The 27,729-nt window shown below is 43.1% G+C and overlaps 1 protein-coding gene across 6 annotated transcripts in view; it reads left to right on the forward strand.

Moving 5' to 3' along the window:
- LOC121856812 (monocarboxylate transporter 14-like) overlaps positions 1-27,729 on the forward strand; it is a 64,865-nt gene that overhangs the window by 11,723 nt on the left and 25,413 nt on the right. Inside the window, exon 1 of one of the 6 annotated variants that reach the window (XM_042352532.1) lies at positions 3,855-4,049. The exons of 1 other annotated variant lie outside the window; for it this stretch is intronic. In XM_042352532.1, the coding sequence (XP_042208466.1) occupies positions 3,870-4,049 (180 nt within the window). In that variant the 5' untranslated portion in view covers positions 3,855-3,869. Of the gene's footprint in view, positions 1-3,854; positions 4,050-7,667; positions 7,695-8,482; positions 8,610-15,568; positions 15,830-27,729 lie in introns of those variants that run through there. 4 more of the 6 variants (XM_042352535.1, XM_042352536.1, XM_042352538.1 and 1 more) reach the window with 4 other exon arrangements.

Raw genomic sequence — 27,729 nt, forward strand, 5'->3', positions numbered from 1 at the left:
CACATGCCTCCACACCCCTGCATGCCTCCACCACACCCCACATGCCTCCACACCCCCCTCTCTCCTGGTATTATTAAAACCTCAACAACTTAGGTATTTAAATTAACTAAGTTTTCTAACTTGACTTTTTACTTCTTAACGGGGACGGATGATATTACTTAACGTTAATAAGAGTTTAACATTTTAGAGATTTTTAATAGATACTGTACGAATAATTCCCACAGAAAATAGTGTGTGTGTGTGTGTGTGTGTGTGTGTGTGTGTGTGTGTGTGTGTGTGTGTGTGTGTGTGTGTGTGTGTGTGTGTGTGTGTGTGTCCCACCAATACCTGTCACCTTACCTACTGGGCAACCTCCACTATTACCTGTCGACCTATTATGGATGATGTCAGTTGCCAGGTGAGAGAGACGATGATGATGTAAGGCAATAAGTGAGTTGATCAGAACACTGCTGACGAAGGCTCCTGACGGTACTCCAGCTGACCCCTGCCCTGCCCTGCCCTGCCCTGCCCGCCCCAACAACAATCACGTTTTATCTTTATGACGCTATATCTATGTGTACAGTATAATAGACGCCACAGATTATTGTTTAATTAAAGGAGAAAAGTTTAAAAAGTTGACGTAAAATTTTCCACTTTTTAATATATTTACCTGAGTTAAGAGCCAAGCCATTTTAAGAAGATAATGATGGTGGGTAGTTCATTATTATTCTGGCTGTGTGGAGGACACACAACACACACACACACACACACACACACACACACACACACACACACACACCTCTTATTGCCAACCTTTACACCCAGCAGGGAGGTCCTAAGGCTAATTTTTTTCGGGGGTCAATAGAAGCCTCGCTATAAGGCCCTGGCATAATGTATGAGCCCGGTATAAGGCCCGGTATAAGGCCCCGTGCAGGCCCCCGGTATAAGGCCCCGGTATAAGGTCCGTATAAGGCCGTATAAGGCCCCGGTATAAGGCCCCGGTATAAGGCCCTATATCCCCTAACTTAAGTGTATATTACAGGTGGTGATATTTATGGAATTATTTTTGTTATCACGTGAAGATCAGGTACACCCAGAGATTATTTCACCTGAAGATTAACAACCCTAATGCTTCCTGTAGGTGTTAGGTTAGGTTAGGTTGGGTAAGGTTAGGTTAGGTTAGCTGACATAAACTGGGTTACATATCTTAAGACAATTCACTATTTCTATTCTTCAGTAATATTTCTAATCAAAACATTAATTTCCTTCACGTTTGAATTCTATTTCCTTCAACTTCTTTTTTCCTTCAAGTTTTGTTTCCTTCAAGTAGTGGAATTTCTTGGAGTTTTACTTGGTAAATTTGATGTCATTGTTTATTTTGAGGAGTGCGAACTATGGTCTGAGGTATCATCATGAGTGTTTACCTTAATATATCTGTGTGTGTGTGTGTGTGTGTGTGTGTGTGTGTGTGTGTGTGTGTGTGTGTGTGTGTGACATCACCTCCAGCCAGGCAGCCCTCGTTGCTGTCACCACCAGGAGTGTTCCCTCCTCCCACAGGGAGTATGAAGGTGTTACAACATCCTAATTAAATACGCCTTGCTGTGTGTGTGTGTGTGTGTGTGCCTAACCACTGTGTATATAAGTGTTAACGGACCCAAGTGTTACCGGATTATCTACTATTTTTGTCTTTCCATTAAAAACCTTCTGTAATACACTTATATAAGTTCTTAATTACAGGTACAGGTATTCAGCACAAACATATATTATAACAGGTCAAGGCGGCACGTGTGTTATGGCGAGGCACGTGTTATGCGAGCACGTGTGTTTATGACGAGGCACGTGTTATGGCGAGGCACGTGTGTTATGACGAGGCACGTGTTATGGCGAGGCACGTGTGTTATGACGGGGCACGTGTTGTGAGGCACGTGTGTTATGACGAGGCACGTGTTATGACGAGGCGTGTTATGGCGAGGCACGTGTGTTATGGCGAGGCACGTGTTATGGCGAGGCACGTGTGTTATGGCGAGGCACGTGTTATGGCGAGGCACGTGTGCGAGGCACGTGTTGTGGCGAGGCACGTGTGTTATGGCGAGGCAGTGTGTTATGGCGGGCACGTGTTATGGCGGGCGTGTTATGGCGAGGCACGTGTGTTATGGCGAGGCACGTGTTATGGCGAGGCACGTGTTATGGCGAGGCACGTGTGTTATGGAGAGGCACGTGTTATGGCGAGGCACGTGTGCTATGGCGAGGCGTGTTATGGCGTACGAAGATCCGGGAGAGGAAAGCCACCGTGTTATTGACAGACAGATTTTTTACAGATTGCCCAAGAGGGCTGGTTTTGGAGCTTGCCCATCCTGTGCAAGGTGAAGCGCAGGCGTTTACAGCGCCCATCTGGGAAGCATGCGGGGTTCATGCTTGCCTTTATGACTCATGCATTAAGGGCGTAAAAGGCCTGAAGGGTGTGGGTTTTGTCAGCAAGTTGCATAGAGTAACAGAATGATGAGTGTGTAGGGGGAAAATTCCCGGTACAATTTATCTGTTTATTGCAAAGTGTGGCAGGTCCCTAATAATGTCAAGTTCCAGGCATGTCACTAGGAGGAGGGATATCTGCTATGACCTCCCCTACAGGTTATTGACGTTATTAAGGTTGACCAGGTGATTAACCTCTCCTGACCTACAAGATAGAAACATAAGTCAACTCGGGGACAATCTAATCTAATCTAAAACCATCACCCCTATCCCCCTCTTACAACCCTTTACGACAACGACCATTGAACTCTTCCCTATATCAGTATTGTAGAGTAGAGGAAGGAAAGTGTTATTTACATTTCCTGGGGTCGATGGGATACAGTCATCCACCCTTTTGTTAACTCGGCCTTATGACCCATATATAACACCTAATGGAGAAATTACACAACTAAAATCAAATAAACACCAGTCAGTTCAAGATGGTGGATACAGTCAGAGAGCCTTGACTACATGTGATGACTCGGTCTTATTCACGCTGAGTATTGTGCTACTGATGAATGAAGTTGTGGAGAACGTTAAGAGATCTGGCCTGACTCCCCGGTGTAAGAGGAGTCAGTTTAGTTGTTCATGAAGAACTGTTTTGGGCACACACACACACACACACACACACACACACACACACACACACACACACACACACACACACACACACACACACACACACACACACACACACGACATCAACAGACATAAAACACACACAGATAAACAAACACGTAATACACTCATGAACAACGCCACAGTACACACTAAACATAAGAGCCAGCCACAGTCTTCGGAGCTCTGGAATGCTTCTCAACCACACAGGAAAAAGGTTACCCGATAAACCAATAACCTCACCAGTATTATACCTCTTGGGGTCTGGAAGTATTAATCCACGATAAGGAATGTCATTTTAAGAGAATATATGACCTATATGCGTGTTAAGTTCTCCATCATGGATAAATCTTTCAGCAGTGGCATTTGAGTAGAAAGAACGACTGGCTGGCGGAGCTGGCCAATGGGTGGGGTTTGGGTGGTGGAAGCAGGTGATAGCTCCGCCCTGATGGCTCCCAGGACCTGCACCGCCTCACTCAGTACTCAGTCACGAGTGTCCTTCCCGAACCATGACGTGACACACTTTATTTTACCTCTCTGAGATAATTAATTCCTCCCTCCATTAAGCATATACTTCCTGCCTGTGATCCCTGATAATTATATACTTGTAAACGACCTATAATTGTGTTTCCTATCCGAACCATTAAATAATAAAGTGTTCGTGTACTGGGTATAATCACCAACATTATACACGAGTGTCTCAAAACAACATCGTCGCATCGTTTATATAGTATCAGATTAAAGTGAAGGATAACGTTCACAAGATGGCCAAGAAGAAATCCCCGGGGAAGGAATGGTTAAAGCGACACCCGGATAAAATGAACGTTTACACCATCTCGAGCAATGAACACAGCTCCCCCTCCTACAGTAAGTACCAGGTGTACCCAGAAGACATCAGGATGCCCAACTTCACACAGTCATTACCACAGCTGCCACGACCTGAGGTAATTTATCCCTCCACTCATAAACTTATCACCTGACATATGAAATAAATGTCTTGTCATCGAGGAGTGAAATAAATAATGTCTTTGTATATTATATAAACACCTTTAATGTCTCCCTCACACACAATCACAAAGTAGAGCGGTTGTGTTTTTTTTATTAAATGAACAATAACAAGAATCATGGTTGCGTGTATGTCTAGAATCAAACAAGACATACCTCCCGCCCCAGAACGCTCACAGCCCCGTCGTTAATATAATAATTCGTCCATACTGTCAAATTCTATTTAGGTCTTGAGGCTGTCAATATTCCTGCCAAGTGTTTGTTTGAAGAACATTCGTCACCCTTAAAGGACTATTACGGCCGTGACACACAACACACACACACACACACACACACACACACACACACACACACACACACACACACACCTACCCGGGTACACTCTCAGGGATAAAATTAAGACACCGAGAGACACAGCCGAGTGAGGGTGAGTGTCATGGTTGCCTCTCTTCCAACAGGTAACCGAGATCTAAGATAGGCCCTTGTCATAAAGTGTACCAGCCAGCTTGATCACTTAACGTTCCTCACCACACTGAAATTACACTCATCTGTGAATTGTCCCAGACCATTGTTCACCTTATATTACCTTTAGATTAGACACCCCAGCTTATTTTACCTGGTTAACCTACACTATAACCCCAGGTAACGCTAGAGTGGTTAATCTTCAGGTGAGTAAGGTGACGTACCCATTAATCCTGAGAGGTAAGGAAATCCGTGACCTCTCTCTCTCTCGTGACCTATCTATAGGTACTCAGCTGATTGGTTTAAGGTGTGCCACTATACGGGTCAAGGTTTCTATGGCACTAGGTCAGTGTTAAGACCTTTCACTATACTCACCCCTTGTTACCTCGCCTGCTGGTGTGCATTATTCCTGGCACACACACACACACACACACACACAGAGTCGAAGTTAATGTTTCGACGTAGAACAAGTGCTAGGAGGAGGAGGCGGGGAAGAGGTGGAGGAGGAGGAGGAAGAAGAGAAGGCGGAGGAGTGAGAGGACAAGAAGAGCTTTATGAGATTAAATGTAATGTGTACCAGCTTGTGGGACGGGAGACAGGTGAACCAGATATATGTAAACTTAAAAGGTCTTTGTTGTGGAAGGTGACTAATACAACACAATACATCTTTAAGGTAGACCAGATGGATCAATGATCAAACTGATCTTGTTATTTTATTGATTATTATTTACGCGGGTTGGCTGGGCTGGTACTGTTGTAAGAATACCAATTGGCTACCTCCTCCTCGGACTCACTCTGTCTTAACGTGTGATGTGTCCTTGTGAGTCATTGTGATTATCTGTGTTCAAGTCAATGATTTAATTTATTGATTTCAAACTATTATATTTTTTATAATATAATGACGAACTTCTAACAGGAAAATATTGGTTTCCTCTATGGTCGTGGTACTGACTTAGGTAATTCAACACACAGGTACTTTAATCAGTGAAGAGTGTGTGTGTGTGTGTGTGTGTGTGTGATAAAATTTCCTGATAATATTGTACACTGATCAGATATATACTGTACATGTTTCAGTGTTTTAAAGATTATAAATACATATACTGAACACAGTGGATGAAGCATACGAAACCCTCTACATTGCTTCACAAAATACAAGTTTCTTCACCAGATGACAGACAACCACACCACACCAATACAACAAAAACCGAGTCACGTACACATGAATCACATTAACAAATCTGTCATAAAAGATGCAATCCTTGAACCATGAGACGCCAATTATGATTTTTTTTGGGGGTTGAGGCTGTCATAATCTAGTACTTTTCCCTACCAACACCTACACTACCCAGGGTATCTAAACCAGTGATCGATGACCTTGTAAATGTTTCAGTGGTTGACCTTATCTCCCAGCTCCGTGACTCACACACACCGCTTATCTAGGTACACCGAACGTTAACTTAACACACAGTTAGAAGAAAATAATAACTCAATGGATATGAAAGCAAGGACGGCTAATAATTTTAACCCTGTTTCTTCTCTCTGTTTTATAAGGTCAGTTGTTAGTGTCATGTTCGTGATGTTTAATAATGTTTAATTTAACGTCAAGTCGTTTAATATAACAGCTGACCATTATAGAACTAAATACCATGTTATTAACTCTTGCTTGTGAGATTTGACAATGATGATAGGAATGTTGTCTTTAGTGACTTGATCCCGGCCGGACACGGTGAAAATATGGCCACAGTTCTTGACGTCATTTGCCTCCGTCTACTCAGCAGTAATTTGGGGTTCTATAGATGTTAATCGATTTGTGGATTGTAATCAGGAGTTATGGTTAGTCAGTGCCGTTAGTGAGTTGTCCAATTTTCTTGGATTATTCCTAACACTGGGTCATACAACTCGATAATTTAGTGTGGTTATTGTGTTGGCGACAGCTTCTACACCTTAAACAAATTGACAGCCCGTGGACCGCCCAGCTTGGAACACGAGACGCAACCTTTACGTCAGAATGACGCAAGTTGGACAGCTTGTGTTCCCGAAATAGTTTCTTGATTTACTATAGATTTTCCTGAAAGCTGTGACATTTACCCTTATACTGTAGTATATTATGTATCTTTTACCCGCCACTAAAACCATCTCTTATTGCTCTATATAAAGTAATCTGTTTATTTAGTTTGTTTATCTCAATTTTCTCTGAACGGCTATCCATACCCTCCAACCTCTCAACCTTTATACTTTACTCTACACAGTCTATAGTATTACAGCTTGAAGTGCCTCTTATCCCTGTGGCGGCCCCAAACACCCGCTTCAATCAATGGTTGTGGTGGAGTGTACTGTATCAATAACATGACAGCAGTCCACAGTTGTTCTCAACACCCCAGCAAGTTGGTCTTACATAACTGTTTATATACGGTTTCCTGGGACACACACACGAGGACTCTTTTCTGGTGATACGTTAATATTAATGGAACTTTTCTTATTGTTTCTGCTACTCAGAGAGAAGGCAACATGACGTCATCAGAGCATGACGTCATGAGATACAAACACTGTTGCCAAGTCCAGCTGCCACCTTACACAAAGGGCTACGTCATCTATATAATTAAGACGTTTAAGTGTATATGTCCATACTATAAAACTACATAGACTCAACTATATAGAAGCTTATATAGTAAAAATTTATCCTATATATTCACCAGAAATTGGAAGAGGGTACTATAGTGTGTGATCTACAAGATATTTAGGCTAGGTTAGGTTAATGATGTTAAATAAGCTCTGGCTAATATGGTGAACGGACGTTTGGGCCACGGTTAGGTTAGGTTAATGGTCTTGCTTTTGTGCATTATTATAAATATGGGACCAAAGCAAGGGCTGCCTCTGTGTTTATCCTAACTCGTCAGCTGACATTAATTGTGATAATAAGGTAAGAACTTATTAAACCCTTTTGTAAAAATTTAATTCATAATCTTTGCGCACAGAGAATTTCTTTATTCACCATTAAAGGAATTTGGGTTGGTAAAATAGTGAGTACTTCACCCTTGTCGCACTCGGGTGGCAACCAAACGCACGCTCCACCTCCCGAGTCTATCCTATCGAGTCAAGTCAGCTGGTCGATGGTGGCGGAGGTAAGATCCACATATCATCTTGCTAAATATCCATATATTCTATTTGGATTAAATTTTCTGTGTTTAATATTTGTTTTAGCACATATGTTACCAAAGCAGGTTTGTTTTGTAATTTGTCTTTTCTCAAATAACAATACAAGAAATAAACAATAAGGTTACCGTGTATGGCATCCTTGTATCATTATAGGCTTAACATTATTACACAATTAAACCAAATAAAAAATAAATATATAGTTATCTTATACTTTATAGATGTTATTTTTCATAAACACAAAAGAACATTTTTTCCAATGTGAAGTTATCGTACCCCATAACGCGCTGGACAAGTAATGTATTGCCAAATCCACAAGTTGAGAGCATAAAGGAATTCCATTCGTTTATCACTGGACAGATGTTAATTGCATTGTGTTGTGAAAGGGAATAATAATAACAATAAAATTAAACTGATTTGTTTAAACTTTAATTGTATTTTCGTATCTTGTTGCAAGTATTATTTCAATGATTGCTAAGGTATTTTGTGTCTTTGGTGTGGTATAATTGTTGAGCAACTCGCGCCCCAGGTGGAAGACAGCGAGTGGTGTGGTGGGCTGGTCGGGAGCGACAGCCCCATGCTTGTGGTGGTGGAAGGGTCAAGTTAACGTACACGATAACGCCAGGCCGCAACACTGTGCTAGGTACAGATCCTCTCTCTGGCTCACTGTCCTCATCGACAAAACAGTATATGAGTGTTAAATTACTTCAATGGACGAAAATGCCAAGCGGACACAGTGCTTCCCTCCAAGGTAAACAAAGACATGTGTCCTCGGTACAGTACAAGAAGTGACAGTTGTTGACGACCGGGAAACTTGGGACGAGTGTGTGGAATACTGAGAAGGAAGCCAAGAAGGCCACGGGTTGAATGTCATCAAGGTCAAGGCAAGAATAAACTTAAAGTTGTTTTGATGGTACAGTAGTCTTCACTATCAGATAAGGATAACGCCTAGCTAGTGTCATAGACAGTGTACTTGATATTCTGGCCTTTATATACTGCAGTGAGAGCAATTATACTGTGTACAGACGACGTGATAATGTTGATTACTGTCCACCTCCCTCACTCACACTCACTCGCCATCTCATTATTCATTATAAACCAAACAAACAATGACTCACAGATTTAATAATACAGTATATTTTTATCAGGATTTTAAATAATGTTTTTATGCACAACACACACACAATGGACGTACAAGATATTCAGGAAGTCTTTCTGTAGGAATGTACTGTACATGTTAACATCAATCAATGCCCCCCCCCCCCACACACACACACATATCGTACTCAAAAGGTCAAGTCATCGCATTCAAGGGGTTGTCATCGTACTCTAGGGGTTAAGCCAGTCATCGTACTCATGAGATTAGCGAGTGAGAATAACGATATCCCATGTGTTTAGTTAATTACCTAAGAATAATACCACTAACAGTATCATCTGAAAATACCCTTATGTACATTACTCAAACATACACCAAGTATCAGTCAAAATAATCCGTAATGTTATCTTAGCTGGTGATAATAACGGCGCCTCCCTCATTACCAGTGATTATATCGTTTACCATTGATTATTATTAGTGTTGACAACCAGACTCGGGATAGATAAACGTTCTTATTGTTGTTATGATGTGAAGATGTAAGAATAAGCCTATGTGGGTAGGTTAGGTTTATCACAGGAATTGTTTTCAAAAATATCATCATTAACGTACTGATAAGTCTGCCTAAACTACATGTGACCAGTTATGACAGGAGACATAGGTGAGGTATAATGCAGGTGTGTGTGTGTCTCGTATGTACAGTCAGCCAAAGATGCACCGACTCCACCCTGGGTCTCGTGCTTGCAATTTTACCTGGCAATACTTGATAAAGGAAGGCTGTATGTAAAGGTGATTGTGAGTGGTGGATCTATTTTGGGCTGTATCAGTCAGGATAAATATTAAACAAACCACTGAGACTCAACCAGATATGTTCTTTTAGTAACTGTAATATGGTTCTTGCCTAGATACCAACTGTCTATTTAGAGAGGTGCCTAGTTTTACAGTTGGGGAAGTGGAGGTGGTCGAGTGCAGTGCCGGCCATGTTGCCTCCTTGTGTACCTAAGATGAGTCTATACTGTGTGGTGTGGTGTATCGTATCCATACTCCCCACGAGGCCGTCACCACACTCTCACCTCACTGATTGAGTGTTCAGTAAAAAAGGTACAATTTTATATTTTCTACAGAGGAACACATCATCTGGCACCTTCTAGTTATAATTTTCTTAGGTATTAATGTTTAAAACAAGTGAGAGTGCATCCCGTAGGTCAGAGGCCAGTTTGGGACAATAAATACAACATTTTATGCCTTTTTTATACACCAGGAGGCAACGTTGTGGTGCTGTACTTCACAATCCATTTATATAGTTACTCATTCACTACTGAGGGTGCCAAGGGAATGAACCAGCGACCCCCTAAAAAGAAAAAGGGTGTCCACTTATTATATTTTGGAATACTGACGGTACGAATCTGTGTAAACCCGGACACCCTGTTATACATGTGACTACTTCCTGTATAAACATTAAGACGACATACCACAAGATAATAGGTGATGGCTGTTACTTAGGCAGTGTTGTCCTTAGTGTTAGAATGACTTTGTTTTTATGGCGAGTGTTGTGGTTTATTCACGTTTGGCCTGTAACGACGTTGCCACTATCACCACAAGACATGCCACACGATAGTACATTAATTAGGTGGCTGTATCGTGGTCATCGTGATTACGGTATCTGTTATCATCCGCGTTACGATAATTAATAGACGAAGCCTACTGTATAAAATTTAGGACTGTATAAAATTTATGACAAGGAATGTATGCGATGAATCTTGACACGTGACTGTGGACAACACCCCTAACACCAGACTGTAGCCTCCTCCCATAGGAGGTACGGTAAGTATCCACCACATGTGTCTAAATATCACTACTTTTACTTTACTCTATACAACCGTTAACTGCAGTATGTAGTTTAGTGTAATAACCAGAGTGAACATTAGCAGATGTTTACTCGACAGGACTGAGGTTGAAGTCCCAGAAGCAGAAACAGGAAGTCACCTCAAGTGCCCGTGCTAAACATCAAAGGCTGGCATTTTCTCCTTTACATGAGACATTCCTTAACACCAGTGTAAGATATACCATCAAGGGAAAACCAGGTTCAATGCCCTATATACAACAGGCCGCCGCGACACCCACACCTCACCCCAACTTATTATTTACGATGCCAGGAGAGAGAAGAGATGACGTATGTGTAGTGTGTGTGAACCCTGGTATACATTATGCATCCCTTAAGCTTGTATGAACCATATTGCGAGGTTATATACGGTTCACATAGGTCAATAACCACTAATAATTAAGACTGATACAAGAACTGCATTTGGCATTACACGTGTATTATAAATATTTAAAATAGTGGTGTCTTAAATGCGTATAATTAAGGAGACATTATCTTCTTGAGATGTTAATAAGAATTGGAAAATCATGAGTTTTCAAGGTGAGGGGGAGAGGTGAATCTGGCGTTATGGTACTCAAGTATGGTACTCGTGTGGTCTTGTAGGTACCTGTGTGGTCTTGTGGGTACTAGTGTGGTTTTGTGGTTACTCGTGTGGTCTTGAGGGTACTAGTGTGGTCTTGTGGGTACTTGTGTGTACTCGTGTGGTCGTCGCGTGGTCATATATCACCCACTAACTACCTCTAATAAAGTATATCACGGAATCCTTTGTTAATTTTAGGCGAATGATTTAAAAAATAATAATTCGAGAGAGAGAGAGAGAGGGACATGACCAACCAAAAGTAGTGTGGTTAGTGACATCAGTAAATGAGGAGGGGGAGGGGGAGGGGGGGTGAGGGTGACATCAGCCAGAAACCAGGCCGTACCAGCATTGGATATCAGGAATCAAAAGTTTAGACTACGCACCGTGGTTATAAAGTTGTCAACTGAGGGGTGTAAAAATATACTGTTTGTTGCTCCCTTGCTCGTGTGTGTGTACAATTGTAAACAATACTCTGTGTCTGGGTAAACTGAAGCATAAACCTCACCAAGAAACTATTTCCTGATTGGTGGAAACGGACGTGTCTAGATCCAACATTGACAAATACTTTTCCTTTTAATGTTTATTATCTGTCTGATGTTTAGTGTACAAAATTTTCCCTGTGTGTGTGTGTGTTTTGGATGAAGTTAAAACACGCTATTTTTGTTTACATTAAGTGTTTTTCATGTGGATAATACCAGTGCGTTGATAGTGTTTAGATAATGGGTCACCTGAAGATAAGCCACCCCAGAATAGTTCACCTGATGATTAAACACCTTAACGCTAACCTAACCTAACCTTCTCTCCAGGTAGCGTTGTGGGTGTTTTAATCATCAGATGAAATAGGTTAATCTTCATGTGATCTTTTAATTCTTTTGTTGACAAGTAATTTGACACACACACACACACACACACACACACACACACACACACACACACACTAAACAAATGTGCAGGTGTGAATGTGAAAAGGTGCGAGGGTGTGGGGGGGGGGGTGTAAGCGGGCGGGATGGGTGTTGGGTCTTGACGGTGGGTGGGTGGCAGGGTGGGTACACCAGTGACGATAACACCAGAGATACTGACGGCCGGCTCACGTAATCCAAAAGCTTTATCGTGAACTTTGGAGTGATTCAGAGTGACCGGATGGTGCTCTCTCTCTCTCTCTGTCTCTCTCTCTCTCTCTCCACTTCTGTTTTACCTCAGGAAATAATCAAGAGAAGACGGTACTCCATTATCAACTTTCATTTAATATTTAATCATGGTAAAATATAATCTGTAACACGAGAATTGGACTGAAGGAATCGAATAGTGTGTGTGGAGGGGGTCGTTAAACAGCCCCCCAAAGGTACCGTAAATGCTCAAGTACCCAAGAGACTTACCACATCAAGTATTAAATGAGCGGTAGAAAGTATAGTAAAGGTATGTGAGAGAACCAGTTTACTTTCAAGTACTGGTAGAGTCACTGCCTAGTCCGCGTCACTGTCACCCGAGTCCTCCATATTGTTGACAAAGTGATCAGTGATGCCGAGTTATGGTGTTGACAAAGTGATCAATGATGCCGAGTTATGGTGTTGACAAAGTGATCAATGATGCCGAGTTATGGTGTTGAAAGTGATCAGTGATGCCGAGTTATGGTGTTGACAAAGTGATCAGTGATGCCGAGTTATGGTGTTGACAAAGTGATCAATGATGCCGAGTTATGGTGTTGACAAAGTGATCAATAATGCCGAGTTATGGTGTTGACATGGTGATCAGTGATGCCGAGTTATGGTGTTGACAAAGTGATCAGTAATGCCGAGTTATGGTGTTGACAGTGATCAATGATGCCGAGTTATGGTGTTGACAAAGTGATCAGTGATGCCGGAGTTATGGGTGTTGACCAGTGATCCATGATGCCGAGTTATGGGTGTTGACGGTGATCCAGTGATGCCGAGTTATGGGTGTTGACAAATCAATGATGCCGAGTTATGGTGTTGACAAAAGTGATCAATAATGTCGAGGTTAGCATGGTGTTGACATGATGCCGAGTTATGGTGTTGACAAAGTGATCAATGATGCCGAGTTGCTATGGTGATGATGCCGAGTTATGGTGTTGACAAAGTGATCAATAATGCCGAGTTATGGTGTTGACATGGTGATCAGTGATGCCGAGTTATGGTGTTGACAAAGTGATCAGTAATGCCGAGTTATGGTGTTGACAAAGTGATCAATGATGCCGAGTTATGGTGTTGACAAAGTGATCAATGATGCCGAGTTATGGTGTTGAAAGTGATCAGTGATGCCGAGTTATGGTGTTGACAAAGTGATCAGTGATGCCGAGTTATGGTGTTGACAAAGTGATCAATGATGCCGAGTTATGGTGTTGACAAAGTGATCAATAATGCCGAGTTATGGTGTTGACATGGTGATCAGTGATGCCGAGTTATGGTGTTGACAAAGTGATCAGTAATGCCGAGTTATGGTGTTGACAGTGATCAATGATGCCGAGTTATGGTGTTGACAAAGTGATCAATGATGCCGAGTTATGGTGTTGACATGGTGATCAGTGATGCCGAGTTATGGTGTTGACAAAGTGATCAGTGATGCCGAGTTATGGTGTTGACAAAGTGATCAGTGATGCCGAGTTATGGTGCTGACAAAGTGATCAATGGTGCCGACTTATAGTGTATCGTTTGTTGATATATTTCCACAATGTCATAATAATTCTTAATTTGTTTTCTGAATTTAGTTCTACTGGGGGTGGCCAGACGCCGGGTGACTAGACGTGACGTGGGACCAGACATACAGACACCCGAGACCCTGATGAAGTACCGTAGATTGACCATCGATTGTCAAATATCTAATAAGACGTCATAGACACCACTTTAAGCACACTTACAGCCCATGTACACTTAACTGATAAAAGTTCACTTAGAGTAATCTCTCGAGGGTGGAGTTTTAATCGACTTATTATCTAATCAGATTAGGGGATTCAAAACATGATAATAACGTAATAAGATAGAAACTGTAGATGATCCACACTGAACTAACTTGAGCCACGTTAGTTTTGGCTCAACTAATACCCAACAAAAGAGGTGTTGTTATCACGCCCTGCGGCTACGTCATTATCAAGTAAAGTTTGTGTGTTGAACCGAGCCAAGATCACACTATAGCCTCTCTCTCTCTCTGGTCACGTTACACCTATACGGAGCAGTGAAGGGAAGAGTGAGGCAATCTGTATACAAAATCAAATGACAGACTTAAGGAGTAAACAATTCAATGCATCTTTATTATTGTGTTTTTCTCTAAGTTTATTTACCAGGTATTTTGTTTTTTACTTCTCCCGATCGTATCAAGTGTCCCGATATCACTAGACGTCTCCTGCACTCCCGATGTTTTTTTTTCTACCGATATGTAATGACGATACATTTTGGGGGGTCCTGTCTGCATGGTTTTTGGTATAACTCCTGTCATTCACTGTACACACACACACATACACACACACACACACACACACACACACACGGAGGTATAATTCAAGTACTTGTGCCAAAGATCAAGGTCAGTACCGTAGGTCAAAGGTCAAAGGGTAGGATTGTGAAAATTAGCCCAACTTAATTCACCTCAATATTATCCACCCAAATGCGAACCTAACCTAACCTAACGCTAACCTAACCTACCCTAACCCACCAGGTAGCGTTAAGGTGACTAATCATCAGTTGAAATAACCTTCAGGTGACCCAAACAGTGTTATAACGTGAAGCACTACACTACTGGATGTAAACAAGGTAAACTGAGACACCCAGCAGGCAGGTCACACCCCATCACCTCAGCACGCAACATGTCCAAGTTTTTTTCTCCACGTAACGCCATGACCGAGTGCCGTGCCGTGCCGTGCCGTGCCGTGCCGTCTAGCCACCCTGACGACGGAGACACGGATCTACAGGAAGCTTGGCGGGGTTCGGGAAGCGGAGCGGACTGGTATCCATCCACCTGTCGCCTTAACCTCTCATGTCAAGTAGCCTGTTTCTTATCACCAGGAAATATAACAACTGGATTACTGGTGGATTTTTAATTGTGTGTGTGTGTGTGTGTGTGGTCATGCCAACAGGGTTTATTTATTTTGTTATCGATGCTTGGACACGAGTTGAGTTAAAATAGTTCTAAAAATACCTATAAACATAAGAGTAGAGTCTTGTGTGTTTACGAGTTATGTATTATCGGTGTGGGTGAAGGCCAGGCTGAGAAAACAACACAGATTACGAGTCACTGATGATAAGAGTAGCGATGGTGTGTTTATGTACAGTATGTCTGCGTTGGGAGGGTGGTGGTGGTGCGAGGGTCACTCTGGTTCTCACCTTCACTACTACACACATCACTGTTTCGTCAGACTCCCTTCAGTGCTGTCCGGTGCTCTCCCTCCCTAGTGCTACTTGGTGCCTCTACTGGTATTTCTTGTAGTGACGATGACGATACCATAGTTGTGTGTGTAAATAACTCCACTAGGCTGTGACGCTATATGCTGCACAGTACGGGTATGCTCACAGTTATCGCCAAGAAGAGCGTGTTTTAGGTAAGTTCACTATTCCTCACTATGAGATCGTGCAAACACGTGTACATAAAACTTCACTGAAAGATTTAATAAACTACCGTTATTTACCATACAAAATTACTTCTCCAAACGTAAATATACAATGAAGGATGAAGCTTGATTACATTATCTAAAGATGGTGTCGGAAACATTGACGTAGGAATGCATTACTTAATACTGTATGAAGGAATAACGTTAGGGTTTGGTTAGGTTTAGGTTAGGTGAGGTTAGATTAGGTTTTGGTTAGGTTAGGTCAATTATATTGTATTATTCAGTAGAAGACATGATGTAGGTATTACATATATTAATACATAAATTAGTGTTTATCCAGGAGCTAACTAGTGATAACAAGTCATTGCAGTATTACATTAGTTATTGAAGGTATATAGCTGTCGTATTAAAGGGATCAATTTAAAGCTCTCTAAAATGGAAAAGCTATATTTTTTAGTACCCGTGTGTGTGTGTGTGTGTGTGTACAGGAAACAACGTTCATGTTGTATCGCCACCTGTGACCACAAACCAAACCTGAATTAAACCCATGTAAATATTTCGTCTTTTTTTTTCTCTCTCAAGGATATCACATGTAAAGCACGCACACACACACACACACACACACACACACACACACACACACACACACACACACACACGCACGCACGCACGCACGCATACGCACACACACACACACACACACACACACACACACACACACACAGGACTTCCGGATATAATGGCTTATCAACACACAACCCCTAAACTAATGGCCTATGCTATTTCCAGGTAAAATAAAGACAGACGAAGTACAGGTTAGCCGAGAACCTTTTTGCTTGTTGTACTGGAGGCATCTGGACCTACAGTAGGTAGACTATCCGGGGAGAGTAATACTGTCATTATAATAAACAGGATACCGTCTCTTACTGCAGGATACCGTCTCTTACTGCAGGATACCGTCTCTTACTTCAGGATACCGTCTCTTACTGCAGGATACCGTCTCTCACTGCAGGATACCGTCTCTCACTGCAGGATACCGTCTCTTACTGCAGGATACCGTCTCTTACTGCAGGATACCGTCTCTTACTTCAGGATACCGTCTCTTACTGCAGGATACCGTCTCTTACTGCAGGATACCGTCTCTTACTGCAGGATACCGTCTCTTACTGCAGGATGCGTCTCTTACTGCAGGATGCCGTCTCTTACTGCAGGATACCGTCTCTTACTGCAGGATACCGTCTCTTACTGCGGGATACCGTCTCTTACGCAGGATACCGTCTCTTACTGCGGATGCGTCTCTTACTGCAGGATACCGTCCCTTACTCCTCCAGGAAGAGTTGTGCCTTTTAAACAAAATCCGATAAATCAGCTGAACAGATTTACGATTATCAGTTCAGGTTTGTATTACTTACAGGACTGTTAGTAGTTGACCTTTAACTAGTGGGTTACGTGTCCCCCCCTCTATACCCAACAAGCCAAGGTAGTTCCGTGTTGACGATGATGCTGTCACAGAGACTTGTTCTTGTGTAACTAATGGTGACCGAAAACAACTTGTTAATACACAGTCACGTAGATATGATTCAATATATACAATACTCTGAGAACGGTAACCACACACACACTGACCTATTACGTGACCTGACCTAACCTAACTGATCTACTGTATGGTGAAGAGCGAACACTCCTTCAGTAAGTTTAAAGGCTGGTATATCACGCCGGACTGCTGACTTCTATACATACATACCACCCTGTCATCACCACTATGAAAACTTGCCCGGTAAAGCTGAACAGCCCCAACTAGTGATGATAAGATGACAGTAAACAAAGTCATTAAGGTCAGGAGGCGCTGGATCACATGCAGCCTCACGAGTCTTGAGCAGTAAGGCGTAAACATTGTTGTTTTGGTTAGATAAGGTGTAAGAAGCAGTGAGGTAATGTGGTTGGGTTGGGTGTAAGAAGCAGTAAAGTGAAGTGTTTTGGATGAGACGGACATATCTGCTGCTGGCAATAGAGGTGTATTAGTGAACAGACGTTATGGTAAAATCCCATCTAACCTAACATGACCTAACCTAAAGGAACTTTGGTGGTGGTGGTGAATATAATTTGTTGACCAAGAGAGGTATTGAGTGTTATGTTGTGAGGGAAGTAGCTGGCCTGTAATTGGTTTCAACTTGAGGAAAGTGCAACAAATTTCCATCACTGGCATTGATAAGACCATGGAAAGTCTCACTAACGGCTTGGCTGACCATCTCGCCTGGCCAACATCTCACCAGGACTGGCCATGGCCCTGGGCCACTTGGGTCAGACTCCCTCCAAGCGCTCATCAGTGCCATTAATGGAAATCCGTTACCCTCACTACTCCATGTGACACATTCTATAATTCCCCGCAGTGTGTGTCACCAGGCTTGACTTCTCCGGATATCCTTCACTGTGGCCTTGTGTCTACCACGGCGGCTCTGATTCACACTCGTGTTTCACCTACACCACTCAACACTCTCACTCCCGACTGACTCACACTGGCCGCCTCACCAGGATGTCCATGAAATTGTACACATTATATTCGGCGTCGTTTAGGCGCTATGGTATTGTGTATTTTTGCTATGGTGTTAATGCAAAGATTATGTATTACACACACACGCACACACACACACACAGTAAGGTAGCAACAGTGCGGAATGTCAGGGTCTGACATCTCTCGCGTTATTTGGCTGCTGCCACCACCCGTCACACTGGTGGTGGTGGAGAAGAAGAAAGAGGAACAGGAGGAGGAGGAAGAGAGAAGAAAGGGAGGAGGAACAGAGAAGAGGAGGAGGAGAAAGAAGAGAGAGGGGTTAAGGAGGAGGAAGAGGAGCAGAAAGAATAGAGAGGGGGTGAGGAATACAAAGAGAAGAGAAGGAGAAAAAAGAAGGGGGGGAATGAAAGAGAGAGAGGAGAATGGATCACGAAACACTCCCACAACTCTCCCACCGGATAAAAAACTCACCACCAAAAACAATACAACACGACATGAGCTCAACTTTCATTACTTGTGAGTGCCACGTGAGTCAAGCAGGTCTGGCCACACTGTCATGAGTATAGAACTGGATTGAATGGGACACCTGACGACGCCTACCTGGGTCTACACCTGTACTTAATTGACAAACAAAATGCATCTAGACTGGGATTAGGTTAGGTTATGTAATCTTTCCAGCTTTCAGAATGTGTTTATAAATCGTCGTGGTTGTTGTTTTAATGTAGGGATTCTTGTGTATATATATAATGGTGGGCTGGTTGTTACAGGCGCAAGAGTGAGAGAAAGAAAGAGAGAGAATCACTGCGTTGTTATGAGAGAGAGAATCACTGTGTTGCTATGAGAGAGAGAGAGAGAGAGAGAATCACTGTGCTGTTATGAGAGAGAGAAAACAAAGTCCTTGTACCGTTGTGTTCATGTCACCCTCTTCACGTATCTGTTAATAGACGTTTGTGTGAGTATTCTTAAGTCTTGTCTTAGTGGATAAGCTGCCAAGAGAGATGGTCCGGGCCGGTACACAAGCACTACAACACGCTGCTGTAATATTACCATCAGCTGTACTGGACGGGTGATGCTGTAGTTGTAGTCTTTATATGTTACGAAACACTGAACTGACTGTAGTGATGAGTGTAGTGAAGATAGTTGTTGTGGTGTAAGATTAAACTACAGCTGGGGTATATATGGTACATACTGTATGACCTGGAAGTTGATGTGTGTGTGTGTGTGTGCGTTCATGTCTCAGCACCATTAAGGGAGATTATATCCAGGTAAGAATATAATCGAATTTTACCTGTGGACCGTAAACACTAACAAGAGCAGCTACACACACACACACACACACACACACACACACACACACACACACACACACACACACCTCAGCCTTCTTCGGGTAAGGACGTGTGCAGTCGGCGCTGCCCGCTAACGCGGCCGTGGTCTCTTGACCATGGAGACAGCTGCCAGCCCGGTCTGTCGGGCTCTCCCCTTCCCCATCTCCTCCTTCCCATCTGGATATATCAACAACCTCACACCAACAGTACAGTGCAAAGATTGACGATTAACCCACAAGTGATATAGAAAAGTGGCAATTTCAACTCGAAGGAAAAGCTCAAAAACACAGCAATACTGATTGTGACTGGATCTGACCTAACCTGACCTCACAGCTTCACCTGACGTAACCTGAAGGATGGAGCACACCTGCATTGCCCCAAGCTACTGTCCTGGCCACACACCAGCCCATACGAGCACGAACTGATTGCTACAAGAACAGCCCAGTCCCAACCATTGTAAAAATTAGCAACACCTAATTATTATATGTCATATTTGTATCACTTATGTTACTTGTACATCATTTGTAAATCAAGAGACCCATTCCCCAATTATGTAATTGTATATTTTCAGCCTTCCGGCTGCCATGCTCTTTCAATAAACCGTTAATTATTATTATTATTACACCATAACATTGATAATAACACCCTAACAACTACGTATACAATTATGACATTACAGGTGATTTATCCAGGTGCAGGTATAAAAAAATAATTCCTACACTAACATATCACACAATTTACAAAACATTGATTGACAAGCTGTGCAATTTTGGGGAAGGAATTATGAATGAAATAACCTGCAGCTGGACACTAGACTGACAAGTAACATAATTCCCCTGAAGGACAATTGATTACCTGTCTGAATCTGTTGACATGAGTTGTGTATAAACATTTTATTTGCTGTAGGTGTTAATGTGTGAGTTTGTTTGGTATTTGTTAAGGCGTCGTGTGAGTTAGGTTTGTTTTTGCTAAGGAGGTCGTGTTGTTAGTTTTAGTTTTATTAAGGAGGTCGTGTTTATTTCCACCCAAGAGCCGCCTTTTCTTATGTGTTTTGGTGCTTTGTTTTCCCCGCTAGATGGAGGAATGTTTTAAATGCGGGTTAGTATAAAAAGCGACTTATCCTTAGCCAGTTTAGAAAGGGCAGGGACGGAGGGGGATGGAATCAAAGCTTTCTGGAGGCTGTCTGTAACAAATTAATATTAAGTTGAGAATTTTTTTATTGTGAGCAATAAAATACCACAAAAAATACCAAAAAGGGTCACTTGAAGGAGTAAAATACCTTACTTAACCGATTACCTTTTACGGATGGGTGTAGGTTAAGGGAGAGGGGGAAGGGGGTAACATTGGTGGAGTCTACGTGTAGGGGAGGGGGGGGGTCATCTACATGGATTACCCCTACGGATGAGTGGAGGTTGATGGGGGTGGAGGGGTAAAGTTCTCAGTATGTAGGGGAGGTAAAGTTCTCAGTATGTAGGGGAGGTAAAGTTCTCAGTATGTGGAGGGGGTAAAGTTCTCAGTATGTGGGGGTAAGTTCTCAGTATGTGGGGGGTAAAATTCTCAGTATGTAGGGGAGGTAAGTTCTCAGTATGTGGGGAGGAAAGTTCTCAGTATGTAGGGAGGGTAAAGTTCTCAGTATGTAGGGGAGGGCATTCTCAGTATGAGGGAGGTAAGTTCTCAGTATGTGAGGGGGTAAAGTTCTCAGTATGTAGGGGAGGGGGAAAGTTCTCAGTATGTAGGGAGGGTAAAGTTCTCAGTATGTGGGGAGGTAAAATTCTCAGTATGTAGGAGAGGGTAAAGTTCCCAGTATGTAGGGAGGGGGGCAAAGTTCTCAGCATGTAGGGGAGGGGGAAGTTCTCAGGCATGTAGGGAGGGCAAAATTCTCAGCATGTAGGGAGGGTGCTCAGCATGTAGGGAGGGGGGAAGTTCTCAGTATGTAGGGAGGGGGCAGTTCTGCATGTAGGGAGGCAAAATTCTCAGCATGTAGGAGAGGGTAAAGTTCCCAGTATGGGGGAGCCCCAGCATGTAGGGGGAGTTCTCAGGATGTAGGGGGGTAAAGTTCCCAGGATGTAGGGGGGTAAAGTCCTCAGTATGTAGGGGGGTGGAGGGGCAAAGTTCTCAGCATGTAGGGGAGGGGCAAAGTTCTCAGTATGTAGGGGGCAAAGTTCCCTGTCATGTAGGGGTGGAGGGAAAGTTCTCGTATGTCGGAGGGGGGAAAGTTCTCAGTATGTAGGGGCAAAGTTCTCAGTATGCAGGTGGAGGGGCAAAGTTCTCAGCATGTAGGGGAGGGGGTAAAGTTCAGTATGTAGGGGAGGGGGGCAAAGTTCCCCAGCATGTAGGGGGGCAAAGTCCTGCATGTGAGGGGTGGAGGGGGCAAAGCCCTCAGCATGTAGGGAGGGGGGCAAAGTTCTGCATGTAGGGGGCAAAGTTCTCAGTATGTAGGGGCAAAGTTCCCCAGCATGTAGGGGGTGGAGGGGTAAAGTTCAGCATGTAGGGGAGGGGGCAAAGTTCCCTGCATGTAGGGGAGGGGCAAAGCTCAGCATGTAGGGGGGAAAGTTCAGTATGTAGGGGTGGAGGGGTAAAGTCTCAGCATGTAGGGAGGGGGGTAAAGTTCTCAGTATGTAGGGGGTAAAGTTCCCCGCATGTAGGGGGTGGAGGGGCAAAGTTCTCAGTATGTAGGGGAGGGGGGTAAAGTTCTCAGCATGTAGGGGAGGGGGGTAAAGTTCCTCAGTATGTAGGGGGGTAAAGTCTCAGCATGTAGGGGGTGGAGGGGCAAAGTTCTCTCAGCATGTAGGGGAGGGGGGCAAAGTTCTCAGCATGTAGGGGGGAGTTCTAGTATGAGGGGGTAAAGTTCCCCAGCATGTAGGGGTGGAGGGGGCAAAGTTCTCAGCATGTAGGGAGGGGTGGCAGTTCTCTAGCATGTAGGGGTAAAGTTCTCAGCATGAAAGTTCGATGTAGGGGGTGGAGGGGGGAAAGTCTCAGCATGTAGGGGGAGGGGGTAAAGTTCTCAGTATGTAGGGGAGGGGGTAAAGTTCTCAGTATGTAGGGGGGTAAAGTTCTCAGTATGTAGGGAGGGGGGTAAAGCTTTCAGTATGTCGGAGGCAAAGTTCTCAGTATGTAGGGGAGGGGTGTTCTCAGTATGTAGGGGGTGCTCAGTATGTAGAGGTGGAGGGGCAAAGTTCTCAGTATGTAGGGGAGGGGTAAAGTTCTCAGCATGTAGGGGGTGGAGGGGTAAAAGTTCTCAGTATGTAGGGGTGGAGGGGGCAAAGTTCTCAGCATGTAGGGAGGAAAGTTTTCAGCATGTCGGAGGGGGAAGTTCTCAGCATGTAGGGGTGGAGGGGGCAGTTCCAGCATGTAGGGGGGGAAAGTTCTCAGTATGTAGGGGGGGCAAAGTTCTGTAGGGGGGGCAAAGCTCAGCATGTAGGGAGGGGGTTTTCAGTATGTCGGAGGGGGGAAGTTCTGCATGTAGGGGTGGAGGGGGGAAAGTTCAGGATGTAGGGCAAAGTTCTCAGGATGTAGCGGGTAAAGTTCTCAGTATGTAGGGGTGGAGGGGTTAAGTTCTCAGTATGTAGGGGAGGGGGCAAAGTTCTCAGTATGTAGGGGGGAAGTTCTCAGTATGTAGGGGGTAAAGTTCTCAGTATGTAGGAGGGGAAGTTCTCAGTATGTCGGAGTAAAGTTCTCAGTATGTCGGAGGGGGGGTATACTGACGAGGTGAGGTGACACGTGAAAGTTGCCATTATAGGTAGCTCACTTGTGCCTGCCCGATTGTTGTTTTGCCCAGCTGTCCATACCAACACGTGCTTACTGTGTGATATTGCTAACGGTAACCACTATCATTCACCACCACAGATTGATATGTCCCCAATATGGAGAAAGAGAAAGAGAGAGAGAGAGAGAGAGAGAGAGAGAGAGAGAGAGAGAGAGAGAGAGAGAGAGAGAGAGAGAGAGAGAGAGAATTGTATTTAGTCATCATTATATTTTTACCTCATTTAATTTATGCTGTCGTCAGATCTCTTCTACCACAGCAGTACATTAATATGTTTCACTTTACAATAATTTTCGTTTAATTTTTTTTTTTTTTTTTACGGGGATTAACCCACCCGGACACAGGTCACTGACCCACATCAGGGCTTGGGAGCGAAAATGTAATAATAATGATAATGATAATAATAATAATAATAATAATAATAAAATAATAATAATAATAATAATAATAATAATAATAAAATAATAAAAATAATAATAATATACAATACCACAGGATTCATCTACCTGTAATTTAAATGTGAATCTCTCTCTCTCTCTCTCTCTCTCGTGTGTGTGTGTGTGCATTGTTCAATACTGGCCGGGTGTGAACGCATCAAACTTGCCTCACTCAGCGCCCCAGCAGAAGATTGCAATCGGATTCAACAGTAAACTAATGTGTTGTTGTTGTTGTGCTACACTAGACATGAGTATACCAAGAATTGAAATACAGCACACACACACACACACACACACACACACACATCAGAAAATAAACTATCAAGGTAAAATATTGTATTTAAACTTGTGTCAAATTATCATAGAAATATTGCAATTTTATTAAAATTCATTAAGAAATTATTCAGATTCCTTACAAGATGATTATAACATTATTTATTAAAAAAAAAGGACGTTGGTACTTGTTCATTCCAATGATTTATATATACTGGACGGACAAACAGACGGACAGACAGAACGACACACATACACACATACATTTTCGGACATCTCTGTATGGACATCCTGTATAAGAGAGTAGCCGCTATAGTTGTTGCTAGGCAGGGCAGGTGAATGACCTTATGTGTGTGTGCATGGTGATGTTTGTAAGAGGGAAGAGTGCGTCGTCGAGGAAGTAGTGGTGAGGAGTGTGTTGGAGTAGTGATGGTGTGGTGAAAGTGTGTTATCGTGGTGATGAGGGAGAGTGTGGTTGTGATGGTGGTGGGGTGTATGTGTGGTGGTGGTGAGATTGTTATAATGGTGGTGATAGTGGTGGGGTGTATGTGTGGTGGTGGTGAGATTGTTATAATGGTGGTGATAGTGGTGGGGTGTATGTGTGGTGGTGGTGATTGTTATAATGGTGGTGATAGTGGGGTGTGGTGTGGTGGTGGTGAGATTGTTATAATGGTGGTGATAGTGGTGGGGTGTATGTGGTGGTGGTGAGATTGTTATAATGGTGGTGATAGTGGTGGGGTGTATGTGTGGTGGTGGTGAGATTGTTATAATGGTGGTGATAGTGATGGGGTGTATGTGTGGTGGTGGTGAGATTGTTATAATGGTGGTGATAGTGGTGTATGTGTGGTGGTGGGTGTATGTGTGGTGGTGGTGAAATTGTTATAATGGTGGTGATAGTGGTGGGGTGTATGTGGTGGTGGTGAGATTGTTATATGGTGGTGATAGTGGTGGGGTGTATGTGTGGTGGTAGATTGTTATAATGGTGGTGATAGTGGTGGGGTGTATGTGGTGGTGGTGAGATTGTTATAATGGTGGTGATAGTGGTGGGGTGTATGTGTGGTGGTGGTGATTGTTAATGGTGGTGATAGTGATGGGGTGTATGTGTGGTGGTGGTGAGATTGTTATAATGGTGGTGATAGTGGTGAGATTGTTATAATGGTGGTGGTGATAGTGGTGGGGTGTATGTGTGGTGGTGATGGTTGGAATATAGTCACAAGAAAAGAGGAGAAAGGGGTAGAACAGGAGGGGGGAGAAGGAAGGTTGAGAGAAGGAGAGGATGAGAAAGAGAAGGAAAGAAGAGAGAGGAAGGAAAAGATGGAGGGAGGGGTGACTGCGGCACTGCTCGATCAATAGTAGTAGAAGTATGGCGTCAGAGGCCCTCCCTACCAACTCTCCCTCAGCACCCCTCCTCCCTCAGCACCCTCCTCCTTCACACAGCACCTCTCTCTCTCTCATTTTTCCTACTTTAACATCACGATCAATATTATTATTATTATTATTATTATTATTATTATTATTATTATTATTATTATTATATTATTATTATTATTATTATTATTATTATTATTATTATTATTATTATTATTATTATTATATTATTATTATTATTATACCTTCAGTTTAAGAGAGTGTTTGTCCTAAAATATCAACACTTGAGCTCGGGGTTTAATAACGCAGGCAGCTGAAGCACTGAATCCTAACCCAAACAATAACACAACACTGTAAGACCAAAATATACATAATACAATCAAATAAACAATTAAATGAAAATGCTAATGAGAGAATAATAAAGTAAGTGAGAGAAGTTACGTAATATTAAGAAAAAAACGAATTACACCTAATAATAAATAATTTTAACATACTCGTATAAATGGAATATGCCGGATAGTCTGACCATTGAAAAAAATATGTTTAGCCACTTTAAGCTTCAACAGAAAAACTTTATCATCACCGCACCTGTTCTAAACCAGATAACACTTGCACTAAATATTTATGTATGATGATTAGATTAAGTGTAATAATTAAATTTTAGGAGAGATATGTTTCCCTGTGTGTGTGTGTGTGTGTGTGTGTGTGTGTGTGTGTGTGTGTGTGTGTGTGTGTGTGTGGCATAAGACCTGGTTGTTGTTGCTCCCCATTATGAACTAGTGTACGATACATCATCTTAAATATTGAGGGATCATCGTAGCATTTCTCAGTAATTACACAAACAAATCTACTTGTTCGAGTCTGTTTGTGGTTTCAATTTTCACTCCGCACATAGCATTATAAATTTTTACCAGCTTTCGACTAAAATTTTATCACTTTTTGGCACTGTAGGTTTCAGCATTGCATGTTTTGGCACTGAAGGTTTTGGCACTGAAGGTTTTGGCACTGCATGTTTTGGCATTACACATTTTGGCACTGCACGTTTTGGTCAACATCGTACAAAGGTGAAGGTCAGACATCATCAATAAAGGTCACCGCTCGTTAAGACGTGTCCCCAGATATTAACCGATCAATACGACATTATTACAGGTGAGAGACCACCTTACCTGTGACCTGCCCCTTACTCCAGTGACCTGCCCATTACTCCAGTGACCTGCCCCTTACTCCAATGACCTGCACCTTACTCCAATTACCACCATCCAGCGACGATTTTTTCCACAGTGACCACCCTTCTATAACGATCACCTGACTCTAGTTAATCAAATACTTAAACGATGACCTTATTCCAGCGACCACCTCACCCCGTTAACTACCTCGCTTCAACCACCACCTTAATACAGTGACCATCATACCGCCCACCCACCTCATACCCCCCACCCACCTCATACCCTCACCCACCTCATACCCTCACCCACCCCATACCCTCACCCACCTCATACCCCCACCCACCTCATACCTTCACCCACCCCATACCCCCACCCACCTCATACCCCCACCCACCTCATACCTTCACCCACCCCATACCCCCCACCCACCTCATACCCCCACCCACCTCATACCCCCCACCCACCTCATACCTTCACCCACCCCATACCCTCACCCAACATACCGAGATCTCACCCAGTACAGCTAAGTTTCATATCAATTATCAACTTCACTCGTGTTGATTTCCTAACGACTCAATTTTATACGAGCAATGACTTGATATGAAGTGTTGTGAGTTAATGTGGATGTTTAAATTCACTTCTCATACCACACGCACACACAGGTTGAGGATATAAACGAACATGTGTGGATATTTCTGCCTACTGCCTCAAGTTTTCACCTCATGGCCCCAGCTTATTTGAAGGTTTCCGTAACACTTATAAACTCTCAGTAAACATTCTACCATGAGGATTTAACCGGAATTACTTGTCATCGTGAGCTTAAAAGGACAACACTGCGCTGTCAGTGTTAGTTTGGTGTTAATGAACCAGATATGAAGATAAACCTGTGAAAATTTATAGTTGGGGAATTTGATCAATGTGAGTGAATAGTGGAACAACGGCGGCATGTGTAAGGGGAGGGAGGGAGGGAAGGGGGGAAGTGAGATAGGGGGGAGGGAAGGAAAATGAGAGAGGGGGGAGGGAAGAGGAGAGAATGACTGGTTA

Source organism: Homarus americanus, unplaced genomic scaffold (genome assembly GCF_018991925.1).
Source record: "Homarus americanus isolate GMGI-L3 unplaced genomic scaffold, GMGI_Hamer_2.0 scaffold43075, whole genome shotgun sequence".
Taxonomy (NCBI): Eukaryota; Metazoa; Arthropoda; class Malacostraca; order Decapoda; family Nephropidae; genus Homarus; species Homarus americanus.